At 35.9% G+C, this 27,883-nt stretch overlaps 1 protein-coding gene across 2 annotated transcripts in view; it reads right to left on the bottom strand.

The window, feature by feature from the left end:
• Dennd2c (DENN domain containing 2C) overlaps positions 1-27,883 on the bottom strand; it is a 79,483-nt gene that overhangs the window by 32,678 nt on the left and 18,922 nt on the right. For both annotated transcript variants that reach the window (XM_076862897.1, XM_076862898.1), the window contains exons 2-5: positions 5,258-6,271; positions 4,312-4,448; positions 3,814-3,926; positions 2,702-2,869 (exon numbers count right to left, since the gene is read on the bottom strand). In XM_076862897.1, the coding sequence (XP_076719012.1) occupies positions 2,702-2,869; positions 3,814-3,926; positions 4,312-4,448; positions 5,258-6,084 (1,245 nt within the window). In that variant the 5' untranslated portion in view covers positions 6,085-6,271. The remainder of the gene's footprint in view (positions 1-2,701; positions 2,870-3,813; positions 3,927-4,311; positions 4,449-5,257; positions 6,272-27,883) is intronic.

The following is a 27,883-nucleotide window of genomic DNA, read 5'->3' as shown; positions in this document are numbered from 1 at the left end:
CCAACAATGTATGAATGTGCCTTTTCCCCCACATTCTTGCCAACACCTATTATTGTTTGTATTCTTGATAGTTGCCATTATTTTATTTATTTTTTTATGTGGTGCTAACCGAGTTGCCTCACATGTGTTAGGCCAGTGTTCTGCTACTGAGCTGCAGCCCCAGCCCAAGAATTCTTTTTTTTTTTTAAATACTTTTATTAGTTTTTGATGGACCTTTATTTATTTGTTTGTTTATATGTGGTGCTGAGAATCGAACCCAGTGCCTCACACATGCTAGGCAAGTGTTCTACCACTGAGCCACAACCCCAGCCCCCAAGAATTCTTTTTTTTTTTTTTTTTTTGTGTGTGTGTGTGTGTGTGTGTGGCGCTAGAGATTGAACCAAGGGCCTTGTGCAAGCTAGGTATGTGGTCTATCACTAAGCTACATCACCAGCCTAATAATAACTCCTTTGCTGCTGGAAAAGGGTGTGAGAGTGTGCGTGTGTGTGTGTGTGTGTGTGTGTGTAAGAGAGAGAGAGAGGTAGAGAGATTTGGATGAAAAAGAATAAAAGATGATCAATAGACACTTAAACTGAGGAACTGATTAATTTCCAAACTGGTTAGATTCTAAATGTCTAAATATTAATCCTGATTGAACATATTTAATGCCCAGAATTATAATTGTTAAGGACATTATATAATAGTCACAAAGTTGCTGGAGAAAAATGTTCTATTTTCTCTTTTGTCTTTGTTTCTCCAGCAGTTCTGGCAATTAAAAAGCAATGAATCAGACCAGTGCAAGAAAAAAACATATGAGAAACATGTGCTTCCAATGTGCAGATTATTCCCATATTTCTGGGTGAGTTGCTTCTCTTAAGATTTTTATTGTTGCCATTCAAGTAAAAAATTGCCTGTTTTTAAATAATACCATTATAAAAAAATAAGAGAAGCCAAAATAAAAAGATATCATTACAGGCTTCAGTAAAGATATATGGGAGTAAACATATTTTGGGGGCATAGAGACCAAAAATTACATAATTATTAGTGTGCATGTAAAAAGTGTAATCTAAAGTATACTCAAATATTACAAAGGAAAGGAAGCTAGTATTCTAGAAATATGAGATAATGTAACAAAAATTAAATTTTGGTTATGAGCTAGGGACAGGCACCTATATTTACCTTCTGGTTGGAGGAAATACTAAAGAATATTCTAAGAAATGACAGAATCTATACACACTTAACACAAACAATATCTAACAAACAGTCCCACAAAGGCTCCCACAGCAGGGAAAGAAAGGAAGGGTGGGGAAAAGGCATATGGACTAGATCAGTGATCTTCAAACTGTAAAAGCAGTTTCCTTTCCAGGGACAGCGGGAGTCATCAGAGGGGAAATAAATGAAAACTGCTTTTCTTATGGAATGTTGTTCCTGAAGACATTCCCCAAACAAACTGCCTGTGTGACATCCTGAAAAGATTTAATCCAAGGCAGGCCACAGGTAGAATACAAATAGTCTGTTTTGGCATGATAGTCAAGAATTCATCACCATTTTCTCTCTTCTTATTTTTCAAAAACCTCAGGAAATTCTAGTGAAGGAAGAGCTGGATCCTATCACCCATCATCAGACAGGGAATAGGCTTTGAGTACTTGAGATTAATAGTACATAAAAAGCTGAGGAATGAAATTGAAAGCAATGTAAAATCTCCTGTGGTGTCATTTAACTCTATACTACACAATTACTACCAAGATTTAGGAATCGTCCCTTAGGTGTTTGTATATTTCCCCTTATGAACCATGATCTGTTGTTTCTGGGCCATGCAGGAGGCTGCTTTGTTGTTCCAGCATGATCTACCAGGGGAGAGAGCTACTGCAGGACTTCTGGCAGTTCTTTAAACTTCTGATTTTTAAAGAGGAAAGGCAGGAAACAGATCAGAAGAATTAAAGTAATTGTGGAACAGAATATTTCCCAAGGAACCAATCTGAGTCACTAAGCCAAAAAACAGCTGTGACTTTTGTTTAAAATCAGGTACAAAAATTGTGTGCTAAACGAATACATGCAGCTAATTCAGACTGGATTAAGGAAAGGAATAATATTTAAAAGATCTGATTCTTCATTATTGAATATTTTCTGCATAGAATTTTGTCAATCTTGAAAACACCTTGAATGAATGAATGAAGTAACACAGAGAATTTAAAAATACATTCCTGTAATCTCTTATGTGTCTCTCCTAAAAGAAAATATATCTACAAGTAACCTCAATTTCATTTGCCTTTTCTCCTTTAAAGGAGAAGTAAGTCATTTCAGTCAGTATGGCTGCTGATACTTTTCAGTCCCAGGTAACCATTCATTTTTTTTCTCCTATGAATGGAAATTTTTGTCCCAAATGAATGGCATATCTTCATCATTACTCAAAAATTTGTAAATTCAGGCACAAAACTGAACTTACTTTGCATATGAGTGAGAACAACACTGAAACCAGCTTGATAGAATGTCCTTTTGTATGAGAGTTTGGTGCTTTCCTGAAACAGGCAGCTTTAACTAGAGCTAAAGCAACTGAAGAAAGCATTCCATGTAATTTGGGTTTTCCAAATCCATAGGGAAACCCTGGTAAAAGCCACTCATGTACTTTTCTTGCATGAGCAAAGAAGTTTATAACTTGTTTATTTTCATTTATGGAAATGTCAAAGTGAGATATGAAGAATGGAAATACTGGAGTCCTCACCCTTGGAAGATTTCTCCTTTTCCTGTTAGCAACTTCTCCAGCTCGGAAAAGTTTCCATTCAGTTAAAGTGACAGGCAAAGTGGTATCCTTTGTGAGCTTTGATCGTAAATAAGCTTGGGAGCTTTTCAGTTCCATAGTCTTCCGAAGGAACTGTGGTTTGGGAGGAAGCTAAAAAAGGAGAAGATGTACTGGTAAAGATAAAGATAAAGATCATCTAGGTAATGCCTGTGTTTTTTTTTTTTTTTTTTTTTTTAAAGTTGCTACAAGAAAGTTTATTAACCACTACATTCATTCATACTACATTTAGTAAACCATTATCAAATCTCTGCCATATGATGCCTGTGTTTTTCATGCAAAGGCAAAGCTATCCCCAAAACATATTTATCTTTCCTTTAAAATGAGGACAACATAATTTCTTCTGCATTACGGCAAAATGGCTCCTGGGGTTTCTAATCCGACATTTCTCCTGTTCCACTGTAATCAAAAACCCAGAGAACAAAGCTCTTAGTTTTCACTGAGTCATGGGTCTCAAATGCTTTCAGGCATCACACAGTTAATTTAGGTCACAGGCGGATGTGAGACTAATAGGGAGTTGTAGGAATAACAGTGAGCTGAAAAGTTTGTGGCCCATCTAAAGGCACTCATATTCTTGTTAGGTTTTGCTTTTTGGTTTTTTTTTTTTTGTTGTTGTTGTTGTTGTTTGTTTGTTTTTTCCTTTAATACTAGGGATTGAACCCAGAGGTGTTCAACTCCTGAGCTATATCCCTAGTTGTTAATTTTTAATTTTGAGACAGGGTCTTGCTAAATTGCTGAGGCTGGCCTAAAACTTGGAATCCTCCTGCCTCAGTCTCCTGAGTAGCTGGGAATACAGGTGTGCAACACCACAATGGCATATTCATTTTTTTTTTCACAAGTGCTAACATAATAACAACCAAACCAAGAAGACAAAGGAAAAAAAAATAAACCTTTATACTTAAAAAAAAAAAAAAATACCACCATCACCAACAAAACGTGTCAGTGTCTCTTAGTTTTGACCTCAAATAAACCATTTTAACTTTTCTGTAGAAATTCTAAGTGAGAGTCTAATATTTTCTGTGATTTTTTGGTTGTACCTTGGGTGCTCTGAAAGCACTTTTAGGGGGTGGTAGCTTCCATGATGAAGGCGATCTCCACATGGGTAAAGGCTGCACTGGTATATCTTCATATGGGTTTTCTTTGGTGGGATCTTGAAAAAATAACGAAAAAAATTGCTTAGAGGAACATAATTAAGTGGAAACAAAGGGACTGCAGCTAGCAAAAGAAATAAAAATAAAAGGGATACAGTCTCAAGATCAATGGCCCTTTAGTTTATAAACCCCTTGGGTGTTCAACCAATCTAAACAACTTCTCAAAATATTATACTGTAAACATTACTTCTGAACTGAGCAGTCTATTACACTAGATATAAAAATCATTCAAGAATAAAACAATTTATACACTAAAGGCTCCATATTACAAAGACAAACCTAGAAGGAGATATGTTTGATTATAAAAGAAAATACTATCCTACAGTTAAGGACATCACCAAATACATGCTTATTAAATTTAATTGAAAAGCTGTGGACACCTACATAAGATATCCTCATAGATATTATCCTCAGACTGCGTGTAATAAAGTGCTGAACCAGAATTTCTTCCAAGTTCTTCATGGATCTTCTGTGAGTTCCGATTTCGAAAGTGCTGAATATCCTCAAATTCAAAGGATTTCCTTAAGGAAGGAGATACATTTTATTTAAAGTCATATCTTTCAAAACTCTTATCTTCTTTAAATTGGTATGGGTAGACAGAAATTGGTAAGTAAAGGACTTGTGTGCAAAATTACAAAGGTGTTTTTATCAGAGATTTAAGAATAATAAACTAGCCTGGTGCCCTCTGCACATGAGAAAATTGGAGGATTTAACCAATCATATTCATGTTCTCTTTTAGGTTCTCTTATTAAGTTCACTCCCTAATTAAAAGTGGGGCTAAGGCCAGCATGCCCTAAATGAAGTACAAAAACATACTTGCTTTCCTACAATTCTTTTGCTTTCCTTTTTTTTCTTTTTGGTGTACTAGGAATTAAATCAAGCACTCTACCACTGAGTTCTACCTACTATCCCCCTACAGGGCCTCACACATGCTAGACAAATGCTCTACAACTGAGCTACACCCTTGGTGCTTTTTAATTTTATTGTGGGACAGGGTCTTGCTAAATTGTCCAGCCTGGCTTCTAACTATGTGATCCTCCTGTCTCAGCCTCCTGAGTAGCTGGGATTACAGGCATATACCACCCTACAAATTCTTAAAGATACAAATCGGAAGGTTTTCTGATGCTCTTATGTCAGCAGATTGTCTTAGATATTACCTAGCCTCCTACTTTGCCTTCTTATTTTCCTTTCATGTTAATCAATATTGGTACACTGAAATCAGTGACATAACCTAAGCTGGAAAATGGAAATTGGTTTAAAAGGGGGAAAAAGCTCAATAATTCTAAAAGGAAAATATTTACAAATCATTATCTATAGGCTAAATACATACCTTTTAGATCTACCTCTGATTTTTCCACCATATTTCTTTGGTTCAGGTTCCTGAGAAGAAGCCAAAGAAGATTCTGCACAAGAATTATTTTCACAGTATTTTTTGTCACAGTTTCTTTCTTTACACGGCATAACACCAGATTCAGATAAATATCTGAATGTCCTACGAGGTTTTGGCAAAGGATTTATAGAAGGTCCACATTCTTGCCCCTCAGGTTCAGAGTAAATATTTTCTAAGCTCTTGGTTATTCCATATGAACTATCCAGAACTCTGAAATTCAATTCTTTTTCTGAAGAGTCACAATGTTCTAAAGTCAAATTTAAGACTTTATCTGGGGGAATTGCTTCTAGTTTTTTCCACAATATCTGTGAGGTATAGAAATTTCCTGGAGGTAATGAAGTCTCTGGATCCAAAACAAGTTCTTTCCAGTTTTCAATCTGTTTGACCCTAGAACATACCCAGTTGGATTCCGATTCATTTTTAAAGCAGCGTGTGTCATCATATTCCTGATTCTCACTTTCATCCCCATTTTGATGGTGGCTTTTGGCATTTTCATTCGTATCTAAACCTACATTTTGAAAGTTGGTTAGACCCAACTTTTTGCTTTGACCTTCAGGAACACAATTTTTCTTAGGAAGAATCTGTTGGTGACAATTATTATATCTCACTCCAAAGTCTTTAGGACGCCATTTGGCTGGATTAGATATACCATTAGTCCTTCCTTCCCACTGAGAAATTTTTTGTTTTATGTTTTTGCAGTGGCTTCTTGACAGTGTCTGAACAGTGGAACGAGAAAAACCAACATCCATGTTCCCAGTTGGGTGCATGACAAGTGATGAATCTTACAAAGCTTCCATCACAAATAACCATGAAATATTATATTCTTTATACTGTCAAAATCAAAGTGATTCCAATATTTTTCTTTCATGTTGCACTTGAAAACGTCTCTTTAAAAAGAACAATTTTGATCACTGATCTTCATTGAAAATGGCTACAATTCTATCTTGAATATTCCTATTAAAATGAGACAAGAATATGTTAACACAGTTTAATAATTTCCTGATTTAAATCCCACTAAAACATTGCCCACCTTATCACTAAATAATTCACTTACATAACAAATGTAAAAATGTGCTTACAATTCAACTTCATGAAGGTATTCCAGATATGGTGACCTAATACTGAGAAAGCATTACTTGTGGTATTTCTCAAGTTGTCAGTCTTTATAATCAGGCATATTTAATTTCCTGAAGTTAAATACAATGAGATTTTATAAGAGATTACACACACACACACACACACACACACACACACAGGGTTGGGGTTGTAGCTCAGTGGTAGAGTGCTTGCCTCGCATGTGTGAGGCACTGGGTTCGATTCCCATAAAAATAAATGAAGATATAAAAAAACAAAGAGGTTACACAGAGGTATACAATATTATTTTACAATAAATCAATTCATTATGAACCCTCTCTTAATGAAACAAGGACAACTGGACTATTATAAAAAGGACACATATACAAAGATACATCAAGGAACAAAAAAGTTTATGTATACATCCAAAGCAAGAGCCAGTTAGTTTATAAACACACCAAATAATTAATTTATTCTTCCTTCCTTACGTTGATAGATAATGTCAGTCAATCATATATGCTTATATCAATTTTACTATTAGCAGCACAGGATTCCATACAGACAATGCGAAAGAGAATCCAAGGTGCCATGAACTATCATTCTTTTAAAATATAATAACCTATTTTGTCACTGACTGAACTTCCCACCTCTGCCACCACACCCTTGAATGAAATCAGCAAAAATACTTACAGTCACTGTCATGTTCTTTCCTTCTGTAAAGAGGTTTCACTCAGTCAGGCCCATAAACTGTTTCCTCAAATGTAAAACTTGGCAGAAAACTTTTCCTACCAACTGCACAAAGACCTGCTCTCAAGTTCTACTGTATGCTAGTTATATATAGCAATTGACTCAAAACTTCCTGAGGTAGGAGTCATCCTTCCTTGAGCTCTGTCTGTGTGGCCTTGATTAACAGGCAGGAAAATATCTTCGCCCAGCTCTGTCCGTCCAGCTGACCAAAACTGATACAAACACAACACACACACACACACACTTTTATTCTTGGCACAACAGCTGCTCTTCAGGACCTCAATCAACTTTCACTTAAACCATTCCCACAGTTGGTAGGAAAACCAGCCTTGCCAGCAAATAAACTTTGGGGATGACCTATGCAAAGAAAATCATTCTCAAAAACCTTAAATTAGTCGCTGGGCTGTGGCTCAGTGGCAGAGCGCTTGCCTAGCATGTGTGAGGCACTGGGTTCGATTCTCAGCACCACACATCAAAAAATAAATAAAATTAAGGTCTACTAACAACTAAAATATTTTTTTAAAAACCCTTAAATTAAACTCATGCAGACAAGGAAAACCATAACAAACAATATGAAATCCCACAGAACTCCTAATAAAAGTAATGCATAGAATGTGAAAATCCTATCTATTAAAACTCCCAAAATCCTTTTCTTGTTTCTAATGCTTATAGGGGATTCCTAAGGATTTCAAGGTGTCTTTAAGACTCATGTTTTCTTCACTAATGACCAGATAGGAGTTGTTATCTCTGGCTCCTGTAAGCCTTGAGGTTCCTATCCTTGTTAACCTTTTCTTTATTTTTCCATGGTCAACATGCTGTAAGTGTCAATAGGTCAAACTGAGGGGGAAAAAAAAAACCCATGAAGATTGTCAGGGTTATACAACATTTTTTTTTTAACTTGAAAATTGCTGGTAACAAATGGCTAAATCTATGGAATTCAAACACAAGTATAAATGCTGTGTATGAACTGATAATGTTTTAGTGGCAATAGAGTAGCACAGCAGCATAAGCCACTCCTCTCATCTGCAGGTATTACAGAGAAGGCCTACTTACACTTAATGTATGTACTAACTCCTTGCAACTTTCAAAAAATGAATAAACTATTTCAAATATAAAAAAGTGTTAATGCGTATTAACTACATCTATGACTGCATTTAAACATGGAAAATCTGTCTTTATAACTGATTTTATAGTTCTAATTTTTGCCAAATTAAATTTATTCCCTTTATAATATAACACACAAATCCTCACACACAAGTTGTGATATGGTCCCACCAAAAAATAAATAAATACATAAAAACCACTTGTTAAATAAAAGTTGCTTCAGACCCCTCTCATGTTCTGAGCCACCTTGCTTCCTAGCACTTCTTCCCCAGGCCCTGCCAGTTTTTTGTCTTGACAGCCACTATTGATAGACTTTCTACCCCTAAGTGCTGGCCTAATTTTCAAGTGCCACCTCTCTCCCAAGCTTCATCATTTGAAAACTTCCTAAATTTAGCTAACTTATTCATATGTACATGTGTCCCTGCAGATTGCTTTTTCACCCTTGCTTCAATAGTGCTAACTGAAACAGAGGTTGCAAAAATCAACTCTTTTAAGAAACGTTTTGTTTCTTTTCTTAATAGCACAAAATGAGTCAAAGACTTCTCCAGACTACTAAATCAAGCAGGACACACAAAAAAGAGCACAGGTAACTACAATGGATAATCTCCACAGAAGAGCAGGTAGAAGTCATTCAGTTTCTCAAGAGAACAGAAGAAGTATAAATAAGAAAAATCAAGTGCAACAAGTTTCTTGTTTGTTTGCATGATAGGCAAGCACTCTAAAGCTGAGCTACATCCCCAACCCAAGCATGCTTTTTAAAAGTATAATAAAACAAAATGCTTGAAGGTGATCCCCCACAGTCCTAGGGATTGAACCCAGGGGTACTCTACCACTGAGCTACATCCCCAGACCTTTATATTTTTTATTTTGAGACAGAGTCTCACTAAGTTGCCCAGCAGGTCTTGAATTTGTGATCCTCCCGCCTAGCCTCCCAAGTAGCTGGGATTATAGATGTACACCACCACGCCCAGGTGGTGATTCTAAATCATGTTCCTTTGTTTTTATTTTCTATTGCTCTTCTGGGTATTTACTTTCATCTAAGAAATACATCAAGTGTTTGCCAGTTTAAAATATAATCTATAACAACCTATCACATTTAGGATTTTGTTTTTACTATAGTAAAAGTAACCAATCTAAATCCATTCACATAAATGAAGTTCTCTTGGAGAACTTTTCACTGACTCAAGTCAAGTTTCTCCAAACCTTTCAAAATATTTTATTTGATTAGACATAAGTACCTGATATAAGAATTGAGAAGAATTTGGAACATTCTCAAAGCTGATTTACAAAATGAAGGAGCAAAATGATTAATTTCACAGTATGTAAATTTTAACCTCAAGTAAAAGAAAACTAATGAAAGGGACCAGAAAGACACTCACTTCTGGCCAAAACAGAATAACTGAACTAGAAACTAGACTAGACTTCCCCACATAAATAACTACAAAACTGGACAAATATATATAACAAATGTTTTCCTATCCTACATAACCAACATCACAGAGCTGTAGTCCCTGAAAGAAGGGAGACAAATGAGACAGACTCTAGCTTTCTCCTTGGAAAATCCACAAAGCAGGATTGAGAGGGGAACCCAAACAGTACACAGCAACCTTGCTAAATTGAGGATGAAGAGATTTGAGTTTGGAGAGACTGAAAGAGATAGAATTTTCATTTTCGAGGCAGATTATCAGAAAGGAAGGATTAGCACAGAGAAAAAGTTTCAGAAATTTACACAGGATCCCCTGAAACCTGGGGCCAAACACTAAGGTGCTATGCATAGGGTACTACTACTTAAGACCAGACAATAAACAACAGATGGGAAAAGAATAAGTACGTGGGAACCAATACCCAGAGTTCCCACAGTTGTGGGAAATAATCAAATTTCAACAGCAGAGCAATGACCTCAAACATACAGATAACTCAGTAGAGATGCCAGGAAGTTATGACTTACCAGTAGGACTAAACCAGAAAAGCCTAATTCAGAGCCACCCTAACAAGAATTAAGCTGACTCATAAGTAAGTTCTCACAAAATCCAAACTCAATAATTTTTATATGAAGAGAGCAACATTCAGACATGCAGCAAAGTAACCTTTATAAAACCAGCATTCAATCAAAATTACTAAACATGCTAAGAAAATGAGACCCAAACCAGCAGAAAAATCAGTCAACAGAAATACAATAAAAAATGAAAGACAAGAGGGAGTCAGCAGAAAAGAACTTCAAGTTGGCTGTTATAAATATATTCATAAATTTAAAAAGAAAGCACGGCATAGTGAAGAGAAAAATGGAAGTCTTTTTTTTTTTTTTTTTTTTTAAAGGGTGAGTTCAGCCCTCTCTTTTTTTTAGAGAGAGAGAATTTTAAAATTTATTTTTTAGTTATCGGCGGACACAACATCTTTGTTTGTATGTGGTGCTGAGGATCAAACCCGGGCCGCACACATGCCAGGCAAGCGCGCTACCGCTTGAGCCACATCCCCAGCCCATGGAAGTCATTTTAAAAAGACAATAAATGAAAAATTCATTACATGGGTTGAATGATCAATTTTTTAGATATTTCAGAAGAAATGACCAGTGAAGTTGAACAAGTAACAACAGCAACTATTAAAAAAAAAAAAAAAAAAAAAAACCTTCTGAAACACAGAAAGGCTAAAACAAAACAAAACAAAAACAAACAAACAAACAACAAAAAAACCCAAACCTCATTGAAACAATATCCAGTGATTTACCTTACATATAACTGGAGTCCCAGAAATGAAGAGGAGGGAATAAAAACTAAATATTTTGGGGCTGGGGTTGTGGTTCAGAGGTAGAGTGCTTGCCTAGCATGTGTGAGAGCACTGGGTTCAATCCTCAACACCACATAAAAATAAATTTTAAAAAATAAAGGTATTGTGTCCACCTACAACTGAAAAATAAATGTTAATTAAAAACCTAAATATTTCAAGTAATAATGCATGAAATTGTTCTAATTTGATGAAAACTCTAAACTCTTGAGATTCAAGAGACTCAACAAACCCCAAATGAGATAACCACAAAGAGAGCCACAAGGCAAATCATAAATAAAGTGCTAAAAAACAGTGATAGAAAGAAATTTTTTTAGAAGTGGCCAGAGGATACTCAGAAGTCTGAAGAAGGTAGGATGCAAGTTTCTGAGGTTAATCTGGATAAGTTAGCGAATCCCTGTCTCAAAATAAAATCATTTAAAAAAGGTTCTGGGGAGCTGGGGATGTGGCTCAAGCGGTAGCGCGCTCGCCTGGCATGCGTGCGGCCCGGGTTCGGTCCTCAGCACCACATACAAACAAAGATGTTGTGTCCGCCGATAACTAACAAATAAATATTAAAAAAAAAATTCTCTTCTCTCTCTCTCTCTCTTTAAAAAAAAAAAAAAAAAAGGTTCTGGGGATATAGCTTAGTGCTTGTCTAACATGTACAAGACCCTGAGTTCATTTCCTAGAGCGCACACACACACACAATTAAATAAACAGTAACCAGTGTAAAATATGCATAATTTCAGGGCTGGGATATAGCTCAGTTGGTAGAGTGCCTGCATCACATGCACAAGGCCCTGGGTTCAATCGCCAGCACCACACACACACATACACACCCACACACACAAAATATACATATACACACTCACATAATTTCCCATAAGGAAAATAAAGTAAGCCAGATAACTAAGTAAACATTTTAAGGTGCTGATGGAAAAACCATTGAATCTAGAATTCTAAACATATTCTTCAAAATGAAGGTAAAATAAACACACTTTTTATAAATTTTCATCAGTTTTTTCAGTCAAACAAAAGTTGTGAGAAACGGTCAATAGCAGACCTGCACTTAGGACAGTGACAATTCACAGGTCCAAGTGCAAATTACTAGTGTGAGGCTTTTTTTAAAAAGGCAGGGAAAGTGCCTCTATTTTTTTCTTTCTTTTTTTTCCCTCCTTCTGCAACCTCTCTTTCAACTTATTGTGTATATTTTATTTGATATTTAATGTTGTAAAAAAATATTATTAGCCTGAACTTTACAATTTATATATACATATGTATATATATGTATATATATCACAATGCCCATTTTAAATGCAACTATCAGTGCATTTAACTTGTATGAAGAATCAGTGAAAGTAAGTAATTAATATTTGGCTTATCCTGATGGTTGCCTCCAGTTGCCAGATGAAACAAACAAAAGCCATATTCACAGAGAGACAAAGTATCCCCAGGCATGGAGCCAGCCAAGAGAAGGTTCCCAGGCCTCGGGATAATTATGGGGTGAGTGCAATTCTTCATATGAACATGGGAGCCCAGCCCTATGCTGGGTCTAATGGCTACTGAAGTCCCCCTTCTGCCAGCTGCCAAATCAATATGCCATTGTGCTGGCTGGGGCAGAGTCCAAGGAAGTTCAATCAGGTGTCTGTCTCCCCATCCCATGGACCTGCTGTTCCAACCTATGATGAACAAAAGCCCTCCAAGATCTGTGAACCTCTGCCCAAGTGACGCTCAGTGTCTGGATGTCTAGAAAAGGGGATGGAGCCTCTGTAAAGCCAAAGTCCCCACCTGGTTGACCCCAGGATACACCTTGGTGCTGCCATCATGGGGCCAGACAGACACTGTCATGCCCTACCTGAGACATTAAGGGGCATGTGTGACCAACTTCAACCCTCCTACACCCAGGCTGCATGGTACAGTGACTGCAGGTTGGAGACAGAGAAGGCGAAATCAGGCAAGTGCAGGTCTGCCAGGAGGCTGGAGAAGGTAGTGGATAACCCACAAAGAGGAAGTGACAGGAGGTAGAACCATGCATGAATTGAGGCTCCACGGCCCTGGTGCATGCTCTATTGCCTCAACAAATTTCACTATAAACAGAAACTCCCAGTGCTAATCCTGCATAAAATGTATTACTGTTTTCAATATTATATTCTTCTATATATAGACAACAAGGAAATTTGAGTGCCATCATTCCATCTAAAAATAACTGAATTTAAAAAAAAAGTCAATGGTTTAATTCTCTTTTAAACTGGGAACGGTGGTACCTGCCTGTAATCCCAGTGACTTGGGAGGTTGAGGAGAAATATTGTAAGTTTGAGACCAGCCTCAGCAATTTAGAGGCCCTAAGAAATTTAGTGAGACCCTGTCTCAAAAATAAAAAGTTAAAAGGTCTAGGGATGTGGCTCAGTGGTAAAGCATCCCTGGGTTAAATCCCCAGTGCCAAAACCAAACAAACCCTACCTGATTATCTTAGTGGATGCAGAAAAAGGATTTGAAAAAATCATACTCATTTGTGATTGGGGGGCAGGGGAAGAGAAAAACCTCTAAAGCAAATCAGAAATAGAAGAGGATTTCCACTATCTGACAAAGGATGTTTAAGAAACCACTGCTAATATATTACGTGATTTCATTTAAAAACGGGAAAGAAGACAAGGACATCTTCTCTCACTATTTTTTTAAATATTTATTTCATTGTAGATGAATACACGGTATCTTTATTTATTTTTATGTGGTGCTGGGGACTGAACCCAGTGCCTCACACATACGAGGCAAGCACTTTACCACTGAGCTACATCCTCAGCCCATTCCCTCACTATTTTTATTTAACATTATATAAGAAAATGCAATGCAATATGGCAAGGGAAATTAAGGATCAGAAAAGAAGTAAAACTTTCCTTTTTTGCAAACAATGATTGGACATGTAGAAACACCAGCAATTACAAACTACCAGACTCCATTTAGCAAGTTCTCAGGTTACACAGTTAACATACAAGATTTAAATGTACTTCTACACACTAAGAATAATTAGAATACAAAATCTGAAATAACATGTAGCATAAAAACCATGAAATATTTACGAGTAAAGATTTGTACAATGAATGCTGAGGAAAAAAAATCAAAGAATAACTAAACAGAGAGATATTGTACATAAACGAACTAGAAGATTTCATTCTGTTAAGATATCAAATTCTGGGATGGGAATGTGGCTCAAGTGGTAACTCGCTCGCCTGGCTTGCGTGGGGCACTGGGTTCGATCCTTAGCACCACATAAAAATAAAGATGTTGTGTCCACCGAAAACTGAAAAATAAATACTAAAAAAAAAAAAGATATCAAATTCTCTCAAAATTGATCTATAGATGCAACATAATTCCAATGAAAATCATAGCAGGCTTTATTGTAGAGATCAATAAGTTGATTTTCAAATTTAAATGAAAATACAAAGGATTCTTCAAAAAGAAGAATAACGTTAGAGGGCATATACTACCTGACTACAACACATAAAGCTACAGTAATCACAACAACATATTTTTGTGATAGAATAGACAAATGGATCAGTAGAAGAGCACCGAGTTCAGAAACAGACCCACAGTTATACAGTCAATTGATTCCCACAAAGCTGGGGAAAGAATAATCTTTTCAATATGGCACTGGAACAAATGGATATCCATATGAAAAAAATGAAGTCCACCATTACCCACACCATTTACAAAAATTAACTTAATGTAGATCATAATCCTAAATATTAAGAACTAAAACTACAGATTTTCTGGGAGAAAAAATAGGAAAAAAAAATCTTTATTACTTTAAGGAAGAAAAAGACTTCTGGTATTGGGGACACACACACACAAACTGGTACCTGCGATTGAACCCAGGGGCACTTAACCAGGGAGCCACACCCCCAGCCCTTTTTATACTTTATTTTGAGACAGTGTCTCACTAAGTTGCTTAGGGCCTTGCTAATTTGATGAGGCTGGCCTTGAACTTGCAATCCTCCTACCTCAGCCTCCCACAACACTGTGCCACCACACCCAGCTATAAAATAAAACATGTCTGATGATAAAGAAAAAATAATTGATAAACTGTACTTCATCAAAATTAAAACCCATTTTGCATCTAAAGATGTTGGTTTAAAAATGAAATGGAAAGTCAAAGACTGGGAGAAAATATTTTGTATGTATATATATAATGTATACATATATATAGCTACTATATAGCTATATATGTAGATATATATTTGACAATGACTTATCTAGAAATATATTAATATATCCAGATATATTAATATTAAATCCAGATTGTATTAATTATTATGACTGCATAAGTCAAACACCACAATTAAAATATGAGTAAGGTGTGAGCGGGATACTTTACAAAAGAATTACGAGTAGCCAATAAGCACGATAAAACACATGAAAAGATGAACACCATACCTACCAGGATGGCTAAGACAGAAAGATAATGATAAGTGTTAATGAGCAGGTGGAGAAATGAGAACCATGGTTCACTGCTGACAGGAATGTCAAATTGGACAGTCACTACCATGGGGCCCAGGCTTTCAAATTTCTTTTGGGGATAATAAAACTATTTTAAGGGCTGGGGATACAGCTCATTTGGTAGAATGAATGCTTGCCTCCCATGCATAAGGCCCTGGGTTCAATCTCCAGCACCATCAAAAACAAAAAAAAAAAAAAAAAAAAAAGGCAGAAAGAAAGAAAGAAATTATTTAAAAGTAGTGGTGGTTAGAGAGCTCTCTGAATACACTACACCTACAGTCAAAGCCTAGTTTGCCAAAATATGAAAAGTTATAAAACAAAGCAAATTGTCAAATTAAAACCTGTTCCTACCAAAGTCCAAAAGACACTTGTTAGTCTGTTGTATGTTACTTTAAAACTTTATCAATAAGAAAAAGAATGCAGAGAAGACTAGTTTTACATATCCCATTAACATTTCTTTGTGTAGCTCAAAGTGATTTGACATCAGGATAAAATGTAAATATCTTCAAAGTCCACTTTGATATAGAATTCCATGACAACTTCTACATCATTAAAAAATTATCTTTTTCAAAAAAACATGCACACCATTATTAGTCATGAAAGAAATGAACATTAAAACATGAGATATCACTACACACCCACTAGAATGGCTAAAACTTAAAAAAATGATAATACAAAGTACTGAAGCATCTGGAATTCAAACATCACTGGATGCAATATGGTACCCAACTACTTTATTTTTTTTTCATTTTTTAATTTTAATTTGTTATATATGCAGCAGAATGCATTATAATTCATAATACTCATCTAGAGCACATTTTTCATGTCTCTGGTTGTATACAAAGTAGAGTCACACCATTCATGTCTTCATACATGTACTAAGGTAATGATGTCCATCTCATTCCACCATCTTTCCTACCACTGTGCTCTCTCCCTTCCCCTCCCGCCCTTCCCTTTCCCCCTTTGCCAGATCTAGAGTTCATCTCATCCTCCCATGCTCCCCTTCCCATTATGAATCGGCTGTCTTAAATCAGAGCCCAACTACTTTAGAAAATAGTTTGTCAGGGTGTTTTTGGTTTTGGTTTTTTTTTTGTTTTGTAGGACTAAGGATGAAACCCAGGTCCTCAAACACGGTAGACAAGTGCTTCTCCCATTAAGCTACTTTCCCTGACCTTTTATTATTTTTTTCTTTGATACAGGGTTTCACTAAGTTGTCCAGGTAGACCTGAACTTGTGATCCTCCTGCCTCAGCCTCCCAAGTAGCTGGGATTACAGACTTGCAATGCCACATCCACTCAGTAGTTTCTTTTAAAAGTAAACATGACTGCCATATAACATAGCAATTTCATTAATATTATACATGAAAGGAAAACATGTTCTTATAAATACCTTTACATGAATATTCATAGCTTTATTCATATTTGTAAACTAGAAATAACCCAAAGGTCATCAACAGATGTATGCATAAACAAACCATGATATATTTATACAATGGAATATTACTCAGCAATAAAAAGGAATAAATTAAAGATATATGCATGATAACATGGATATGTTTTAAAAACACGGAGAAACAAAAGAGTGCATATTTCATGATCCAGCTTATATGAAACTCTAGATGACATAAAATCACATTTAATGAAAGAAAGTTTGACCAGTTGCACAGGACCAGCAGGTGAGAATTAACTACAAAAGAGTATGAGGAAACTTTCTAAGGTGATGAAATATAAGCTGTAGAAGTGGTAGTTATGTAAGTAAACACAATTGCCAAAATTCATTGACAATACTCTTCAAATGGATGCACTTCACTGTATGAAATTATATCACAAAAGTGCTAATTTCAAAAGTGAAAAAAATGATGAAGGATAAAATAATATTGTCTTGAAATTTTTACTTTTAATATGAATGAGAAAAATCATCCTGATTTTTTTTCCCCCAATTCTGGGGGTTGAACCCAGGGATGCTCTACCACTGAGCTCTATCCCTACCCCTTTTTTAAATTTTTATTTTGAGACAGAATCTCACTAAATTGCCTGGGCTGTTCTGGAACTTGGAATCTTCCTGCCTTAGCCTCCCGAGACACTGGGGTTACTATCAGGCATCACCAAGCCTGAGGCATTCATTCTGACTTTTAAAAATATTTAAAATATGTTATTTACTTCATTCTTAATTTGCACAGTATTGTCAGTTATAAAGCAGTTTCAGTTAATATGCCTCTTTTCCTCTTCATAATAACTTCAATATATATTTTTATGCACATATTTATAGGTGAACATACATAAGCTCAAAGATAAATGTTATTACTAAGGTTAAAAATGCCAAGGTTTTTCTTTTACTTTAAAGCTGGTATTAAAAATGACAGTAACTATGGTTTGTTCTTCCTCTGCCAGAGTCAGAACCATTGAGTTCTCTGATTGTTTCCTAGGGGAAAAAAAAAAAAAAAAAAAAACAGCAATAGGATTTAATTTCTTGAATATGAGTGTTCTAAGGGAAAACACTGCCAGTATCAAATTTAAAAACAAATGGCCCAGTTTTTTTTTTTTTTCTTGTTTATTTTTGGTGGTGCCCATGGCCTTGTGCATGCGAGGCAAGCAGTCTACCAACTGAGTTATATCCCTAGCCCAACCAAATGGCCACTTTTGTTGAAGTTACTGTACCTCAAAGTAATCAGTACTGGTCTTCTGTATCCTTAATAATAAAATGGGAATCACTGAATTGAACAGTATTAATAAATGCATTACTGCAATAAGCAAAATCCAAATATGGTGAATTTCACTTTGGAGAGAATTTGACTAACTTTCATAAAACAATCATATTTTTAATTTTCACATTAGGCTTTCTGCTTTGGGAGCGAGGAAAAGGAAGCTCTGAACTTATTAACAAGGCCCTATATTTATGAAGAATTTCAGAATAACATTTGGAAGAAGTGAATGTATGCTGAATAAAGTTTGCTAATTACTCTAAACAAAAAATCACTATATTCAAGCAAAGATTCTATAGAACCAGTATTAGCTTCCTCTGAACAGATTTTGATGAAGAAATCCAAAATACTTCTAAAATAAATTGTCACACAACCATATTATTTCATTTTCTTTTCTTTTCTTTTTAGGTGCTGGGGGTTAAACCTAGGGCTTCTCACATGCTAAGCCCAAACTCTACCACTGAGCTATATCCTACCAAAACTATATTCTTAAACATCTGAATAATCAAAAATTTCTTTCTTAGAAATACATTCAACCCCGAAGGAATCTTATGTATGCTATTCATTGCCGTTTTACCCTGAGATTTCAGCTCTTTTTGTCCTGGGAAAGAGGGAAATTAGGTGCAAATGCCTATTTCTACAATACCAATTTCATGTTTAGTGCCAAAATGATTGTTCATTTGAGAAACAAATAATAGTTGCCAAAAGGATTCCAATCTACTTAGCTACTAGAAGGAACATAGTCCAATGGAAACAGAATTATTCTTGGTGTCATAAGGATGACTGATTTCAGGAAAGAGATGAGATACCCTTCTCTGGGAAAAATGGCCTTTCCAAAAAATTCTCCACTGATTAAAAAAGAGGAGGGCAGCATAATACAGTAGACAGAGGAGAAGAGAACTTCTCTATAATACGCAAGGTACTTTAACAAAGAGTACAACCCTCCCTCAACCACATAAAGTAGGTAATAATCCCTTTTTGACATATTTTTCATCTGAAAGATGGAGATAAATGACTTTCCCAAATAGTTCAAGGTCCCAATAGCTAGTGGAGCTGGGATTCAGATCTGAATATGATTACTCCATTTGCTTTTTCCACTCAATATGCTACACGGTTCCCCAAAGAGTAGTGGCCTAAAAATCAGAGGAAACAGAGTTTAGTCATAATCTTGCAACTCATTAGCTGTGTGACCTAAGAAAGTCACTTCTTCTTTCTGGATTTCAGTTTTCTTGTCTGTAAATCTTGATTATTCACTTATTAATGATGATATTTAATATATTTATAATCATCTTAAAGTCCTAGTTATTTAACTTCATGTTTCCTTATAATGACTCCATTTCCTCTTTTTTTATGGTTCACATTTTTCTGTTTCTTCTTTTGTCTTGTGATTTTATTTTATTTGGTGATAGGGATTGAATCCAAGGCTTGACACACATTCTACCACAGAGCTACACTGTCTTGTAATTTTAAACTATATTCTTAACACTGTCCAAAAAAGACCAATAGAGTATAAGGTGCACTTTTCATTTATTTGTTTTACTTATTCCTAAGACTTCAAGCCTTTCCTCTGGCAATTAGATTGAAGGGCTGATCATTCAGCTTTCTCCTTAGTCAAGTGGAGCTAAGTTTGGGTGACAGGACTTATTACAAGGAATTTTCCTGCAATTAGTCAAATCTCTAACCTCTTGAGTGACTGCTTTTAAATCTTGTCAGTGTTTGGCAGGAAAGAGCTCAGTTACAGTTTCAAATATTTATGATTGACCCTATTCAACTCTGACGAGGCACCACTGCACAAATACATGGGTCTATGGAATCTCTTCATGTCCTCCTGCAATGCTGCTTTCTTAGCAAAAACTGAGAGAAGGGTGACTCAGAAGACAATTCTTGGGCCAGTTGGTTTTATACTTGGAATTTTTCCAGATTCCAATCCACATTCCGATTCCCACAGTTGACACTGTTAATTAAGGCTTTACTGAACTTCCCGAATATGTCAGGGCTATTTGTATCCAGACCATGTATAAGTCTCCAGGTATAAGAGTTTTTGTGGCTCTCAGCCCACTTTTGAAGGGCTCATTTTACTTTGGAATTGTGTCCACTGCTATTCACTGGCTCCAGAGAAATATATTATTTTTATTTTGTCTATGTTTTTGTTACTATGGGAGCAAAAGTCTTTCAAATCTTTCTATATTCTAACTGAAAGTTTTTTAAATGTTTTCAATGAAATGAAATAGTGTAGAACAAAAAAAGTGGAGTATGCTTCATGTGAGTAAGAGTAATAAGTATAAGCCCAGGAATATTGGTTTCAGGTGTGTGTGCATCCATCCTATTGAAAATGTGTTTATTTTGAGGTGTGTTCAAAAAAATCTGGGAAGTCTCTGTTCTAGAAACATTAAAGTTCACTTCAGTGCTAAGCAAGAAGGTTAGAGAATAGATAGTAGGACACCAATCCTTAAAGAAAATAATAATCTGTTACTAGATCCAACACCTGCACTCAAGTTGTTTGGAAACCTAAAGGTAAATTTTACATATCAACATAGAACAAAATAAGTTCTTGGAAAGTATACAAAAACATAAATTGGGTTTGGGGATGTAGGATGTAGCTCAATAGGACAGTGCTTGCCCAGAGCCCACGAGGCCCTGGATTCAGTCTCAGCACTACAAAAACTAAAAACAAACAAAAACCCCATAAATTATCACAATAAGCAATGCTGTTAAGAGAAGAGTATAATGCATCCAGATATTGTAATAACAAATAGCCTTTGGGTTTTTATTAAAGTTTTGGTGTTTATTACTGTAATTCAATTTGTTACTTACTGATTGCTATTACTAGGTTGACAATACAAAGATTCTGAGGAGAAAATATGCTCCTTTTATGTTTGGACTCCTTACTAAAAATCTTTTTTAAGTTTTTTTTTTTTTTTTTTTTTTTTTTTAAGAGAGTGGGAAAGAGACAAGAAGATTCTCTGAATGTAAGAAATCTGTTCCTAGAGGAACAGAATCACTCAACTCAGCAGTTAGTGAGACCAACCACAGAAACAGGTACACTATAAAACTTAGGCAGAGACAATGGTATTGAGTTTATAAGGGAGGTATCATGATAATATAGTACAGGCTTTGGAGCTAGACACCTGAATTTAAATCTTCTGGATCTCACTTAGCCATATGGCTTTGTACTCAACCTCTCCAAAGCCTTAAAATCCTCATTTATAATAATGTAATATGACTCACCAGTGGAATTATTAGGAGGATAAATGAAACAATATGTAAAGTGTTTTGTACAAAGTAAGTGGTTATTAATGGTTATGACATTATTATCAAGTTTATTTAAATATTACCCATATGTGGATATCAGTACATATTCTAATCAATTTAACTTCCTGGATGTCTTTTCACTTCTATCCCCATTACGATGATGTTAGTGCTCCATAATCTGCAGAGGTGGTTAACAAAATATACTGCCAAGGGACCGCAGACTTTCAAGAACTTGACCAAGTTTTTGCTGTCAAAACATTATACTATTACCAGTTTCCAGAAAAAAAATCAATCTAGTGGACATAATTTCCTCAATATAGTTAGTTCTCTGCATCTGGAAGTTTTGCAATTGTGGATTTAACTAAATGAAGATTGAAAATCATCTGTCCTGAACATGCATGGACTGTTTTCTTGTCATCATTTCCTAAACAACAGAGTATGACAACCATGTGCACAGCAGTTACACTGTATTAGAAACTATAAGTAATCTACAGATGATTTAAAGCATATACAAGGATGTCTATAGGTTATATGCAAATATGATACTATTTCATATAAGGGAGCTGAGCATCTACATATTTTGGTATCCACAAGGGGCCCTGGAACAAATCCCATGGACATGAAGAGATGAATGTATTAAGTTTTTTCTACACAAATTTATCTTAATCATTTGACACTTACTACTATTTAGGATGCAAATCAATATTAACATACTGGTAAAACAAGCAAATGTACAAATATTAATGAAAAAAAAACTGAAAAAAGAAAACCACACAGACTTTTAAATCTTTTAAAAATGTCATGGGGGCAGGAAGGTATAGCTCAGCAGTATAGCACTTGACTAGCAGGTGTAAGATCCTGGGTTTGACCTCTAACATCACAAAAAATAAAAACAACAACAACAAAAAAATTCACCTGTAATTTTTATAGTGCATACACAAAATATGGTCAGAGTTTTACTACTTTTTAAAATGGTTTCTGGTTTAAAAGATAAAATCAAATATGCAAATATTTCATGGTATACAAGAGATAAGATAAAGTCCAAATTCCTTAAAATGACATAAGAGTCTTTCATCTTCTGGGGCTGTGGTTGTAGCTCAGGGGTAGAGTGCTTGCCTAGCACTGGGTTCAATCTTCATCACCACATTAAAAAAAATCAATAAAATAAAGGTATTGTGTTCATCTACAATTAAAAAAAAAAGTCGGGGCTGGGGCTGGAGCTCAGTGGTGAAGCACTTGCCTGTACATGTGAAGTACTGGGTTCAATCCTCAGCACCACATAAGAATAAATAAAATAAAAGTATTGTATCCATTTACAACTAAAAAATATATATTTTTAAAGTCTTTCATCTTCTGATTCCAGCTTTGACTCCTGCCATTTGCCTTGCTGACCTTCTACATATATTCCAATATTACCAAATAATTTGCAATTTCTAGCAGTCCAGAGATAGAACACTGGAATCACACAGAATTCAAATACCAGCAAATTTGATGCTTGGATATGAAACTTAGTCAAATTACTTAATTATTCTAAGCCTGATTCCTTATCTGTAGAATAATAATAATGATTATACTATAGATAATACTATGCAGCACTTACTATTAGGCAGATATAATTCCCACTTTATCAATATTAACTCATTCTTATAACAGCTCCATGAGCTAGATTCTACTAAAAACAGTTGAGGAAATGAGATATAAAGAGATTAAGTCTTAACATCCCAATATCTGTCATATCAGACACAGATATTTATTTTAAAAGGTGGTTTTCAGATTTAAATATGAGATATAAATACAGTATTTAAGGTAGTTTCTAGAATATAAAAACTACTGAATAAACGACAAGCAACTATTAATTTTTCTCTGAATGTACCATAAGACCAGTCTAAAGTGTTTCTGTGAAACCATCCTTAGCCCTTTCCCTTGAATCTGCATATTTCTATTATATGTTAGTATATTGCAATACCCTTCAAATACCCTTAAAACTAATACTTCTGTACACCTTTGCCATGACCTCAAGCCTTAAGACTCTGAAAAGAAAGGTGTGTGTGTGTGTGTGTGTGTGCATACCATGAAAATCAAAGGGAGATCAGTAGAGGAAAGAGCCTGGGGGATAGAAGGAGTGAAGGGAGAGGGGAAGTGCTGGGAGTAATACTGGCCAAATTATATCGTTATATGGTGTGCATGTACAAATATGTGACAGCAAATCTCTCATTATGTACAACTATAATGCACCGATAAAAAATGAGGAAAGAAGCTAGAAACTCAGGAGGCTAAGCAGGAAGATCATGAGTTCAAAGCCAGCCACTGCAACTTAGCGAGGCCCTAAGTAACTTAGTGAGATCCTGTCTCTAAATAAAATACACACACACACACATACACACACACACACACGGCTAGAAATGTGGCTCAGTGGTTAAGTGACCCTGGGTTCAATTCCCGCTACAAAAAAAAAAAAAAAAAAGTGGAAAGAGAAATAAAAGAATCTTAATGATTCTGAAGTCATTCTTACTGGGGATACTTAAAAAAAGAGAAAACTTCAAGGATGAGACTGAAAGGGGGTTAGCATAATTTGTCAGAATTGAGTAAACTCTTCAGTGCTGTCTGAGAAGACTGAAGTAAACCTAAACCTCAGAATGTCACTCCTGTACTAGTTATAGTAGAAGTAAGTTATGTCTCAGAGAAAAAGTAAACATAATAAAATCTACTCAAGTATGGGTGTGAAGCCAGATGTGGTGGCACATATCTGTAATCCCAGTGGTTTGGAGGCTGAGGCAGGAGGATCACAAGTTTGTGGCCAGCCTCATCAACTCAGCAAAGCCCTAAGCAACTTAACGAGACCCTGTCTCTAAATCAAAAAATATAAAAAAGGCTGTGGATGTGGCTCAGTGGCATCCCTGGGTTCAACCTCCAATACAAAAAAAAAAAAAGAATGTGGGAATTTCAATTGATTACATTATTTGCTTCTCTTTTCTATTAAGTATATTTATATTAAAATATTAACATATTATTTAAGTTGTAAAGCCTATGGGCAAATTTTTAATAAAAGCTATAGGAAAAATTTTTCTCGGAAATACTTAATTGACTTTAACTAAAAATATTTTAAGGCAAATGAGAAAGGACCAAACCAATGGAGGAAAAAAACAAGTGCCAAACTGGTTTCTACTTTTCGACCTTAATCATCTTGTTGACTGTTCCTTGTATAACAAATCTTCAAAGCAAGCACATACAGGATATCAGCATTTTATCTCACTCCTATCAGAGGAAACAGCCTTATTAAGTAAAAATGGTTCCCAAAATAGCAAAGAAAAATTTAAAAATCCTAATACTCGTAATATACAATATAAATTTCTCCAGCAGTTATTGTGCCTAATTGCAAAGCAAGAAACATGAAAGATTCTTCAAAAATAAATCTTTCACAGATCTATCAATCCTGTTGTGACATGCCATGGGATTTTTTTGAATTTTTTAAAACAAAGAATAAAAAAAGATAGTTGATATCATGCAAATTATATTTAGAATATAAATATGTAAGTCCTTGAGGCACATGCCAAGGACTTACAATAATGCTAACTTTGTTACTATGTTACATAGTTGGCTGTCCACATTACTCACAAAACTTTCCAAGTGACCACAATCCTCCTTCTTTGCTGCGCACTTACTTTAACAAGTACTACTGGAGGTTTTAATAGCCACAGCCATGTGACCCCCCCAGGACTTATCCCCAAAACTAACCAATGGTAATTAATACCTGGGGGCTCTACCTTTAAAATATAACTCTTGGCTGGGCATGAAGCATGCCTGTAATTCCTGCGGCTCGGGGAGCTGAGGCAGGAGTATAGTGAGTTCAAAGCCACCCTCAACAATTTAGCGAGGCTTTAAGCAACAGCGAGACAGTATCTCAACATAAAATTTTTTTAAAAGGGCTGGGGATGTGGCTCAGTGGTTTAGTCACCCTGTATTCCTTCCCAGTTCCAAAACAAATAAAACTCTCAAGCTGAATATTTTTTTATCTTCACTGGTAACATACTAATCTAAGCTAGCATCATGTCTCCTTTTTTGACTTCAATTTTAACTCAGTTTTCACCTTTCCTATCTATCCTGTCTAACCTAAATCTCCTTGCCAGCAGTGGTGGCGCAATCCCAGTGGCTTGGAAGGCTGAGGCAGGAGAACTGTGAGTTCATATACCAGCCTCAACAATTTAGGGAGGTCCTAAGCAAATTAGACCCTATTTCAAAATAAAAAATAAAAAGGACTGAGGACTTAGCTCAATGGTAAAGCACCGTTGGGTTCAATCCCCAGGATCAAAAATAAATAAAGCGGGCTCCGTGGCTCACGCCTATAATCCCAGCAGCTCGGAGGCTGAAACAGGAGAATTGCGAATTCAAAGCCAGCTTCAGCATAGGAAAGGCGCTAAGCACCTCGGTGAGGCCCTGTCTCTAAATAAAATACAAAATAGGGCTGGGGATGTGGCTCAGTGGTCAAGTGCCCCTGAGTTCAATCCCGGGTACCAAAAATATAAATAAATAAATAAATAAATAAACAAACAAACAAAGAATCCTTTCCCCACATGATTTTTTAAGTCTGTCTCCATAAGATTCTTTTTATTTTTTAAGTTGTAGATGGACACAATCTTTATTTTTATTGTCTATTTTTTTTGTGTGTGGTGCGGGGGATGGAACTCAGGGCCTAATGCATGTGAGGCAAACACTTTACCACTGAGTCACAACCCCAGCCCTCCACAGACTTTTTATTATCTGAGACTATATTTGTTTACTTTTTTGCCCCCCTCCATGTCTATTTTACCTATTATATTCCCAGCACCCAGAAGAGTATGAACAGTGTAGTAATCCCTCAGTAAATACTTGTTGATCAAATTAACAACATCCTGAATTACAGGAATGTTTTTTTTTTTTTTTTGAATTTTTTAATATTTATTTTTTAGTTTTCGGCGGGCACAACATCTTTGTTTGTATGTGGTGCTGAGGATCGAACCGGGGCCGCACGCATGCTAGGCGAGCGCGCTACCGCTTGAGCCACATCCCCAGCCCTACAGGAATGTTTAAAAAGAGTTTCATGAAAATTCTGTGATATCTATTACTTTAAGTATCTCTAAAGTTGCCTCATTTATAGAATTGAAAAACATCTGAAATATTTTAGGTATAAAATTAATAATGCTAACATACTTATTTAAATATTTAGCATCACAATAATAAAAATGTTTTTGTATATTTACTATTTGCCAGGCATTATATTCATGACCTCATTTGAGCCTCCCAACAATACTTACAGAAGGCATCTCCATTTTCTAGAAGAGGAACTGAGGCTAAACAAGATTAGATGACTCTCAAAGGTCATATACACACTATAATCAGGAAAGTCAGAGATTTTTCTCTCCCCCACCCCCTAGTGCTGGGGATTGAACCCAGGCCTCAAGTATACAAAGAATTTGCCACCAACACCTTAAACTTGGACTTGTTGTCAGAATATCAATTTCTATTGTTGAAGCCACCCAGCCTATGGTACTTTGTTTATGGCATCCCTAAAAACTAACACAAGGAACCACAGTGAGTAAACTACATAGAACCAGAATGCATAGAGCCAGTGAAAGAACTTCACTGAGGGGCCAGGTGCAGCTCAGTGGTAGAGCGCTTGCCGGGCACGCCGCACAAGGCCCTGGGTTCAGTCTCCGGCACCAAAAGAAAATAAAAGAACTTCACGGACTGAATCAAAATACTCATTTGTCAATTCTACTCACCTTAAGTTAAGTAGGTTGCTACATTTGACTAGTAAATTATATCTTCTGTAATGTTTATCAACTATAATTGGGTACCTGGTTTTTTTTATCGGTTTTTTGAAAACCTATCTCAAAATTAAATAAAAAGGGCTGGGAATGTAGTTCAATGTTAAAGCATTGCTGGGTTACATACTCAGTACCCAGTATTGGCAAGGGGCGGGGGTAGGTGTCAGTAGGTATGAATCCCCCTACCCAACTAGACACATACAGATGGCTCTATGTTGCAATAAGCTAAAAGTGAATAAATAGGTGAGGATGATGTCACTGCCAACTCCTTTTTATTGGGAAATGCCCGCTCTTCCCTTGAGATTTACTTCTTATGAGTATGACTCAGGGTGAAAGCATCAAGGTATAGCTGAATATTAAAAATTCAGTAATGCTTAATTCATTTTCAGATGCAAATTAATTTAAACAGCAATTCTAATTTTTTTTCACACCCTAATGTACCATCCTATGCACCCTTGGGAGATCACAGGTACAGCATAAGATATTCCAATACCAGATGGATTAGCCAGGCACAGTGACACACACCTTCAATTTCAGCAGCTCAGAAGGCTGAGGAAGCATTGCAAATTCAAGGCCAGTCTCAGCAATTTAGCAAGGCCCTAAGCAACTTAGTGAGAACTTGTCTCA

The sequence above is a fragment of the Callospermophilus lateralis genome, chromosome 7 (genome assembly GCF_048772815.1).
Source record: "Callospermophilus lateralis isolate mCalLat2 chromosome 7, mCalLat2.hap1, whole genome shotgun sequence".
NCBI classification, from domain to species: Eukaryota; Metazoa; Chordata; class Mammalia; order Rodentia; family Sciuridae; genus Callospermophilus; species Callospermophilus lateralis.
This window is presented reverse-complemented; position numbering and strand designations above follow the sequence as displayed.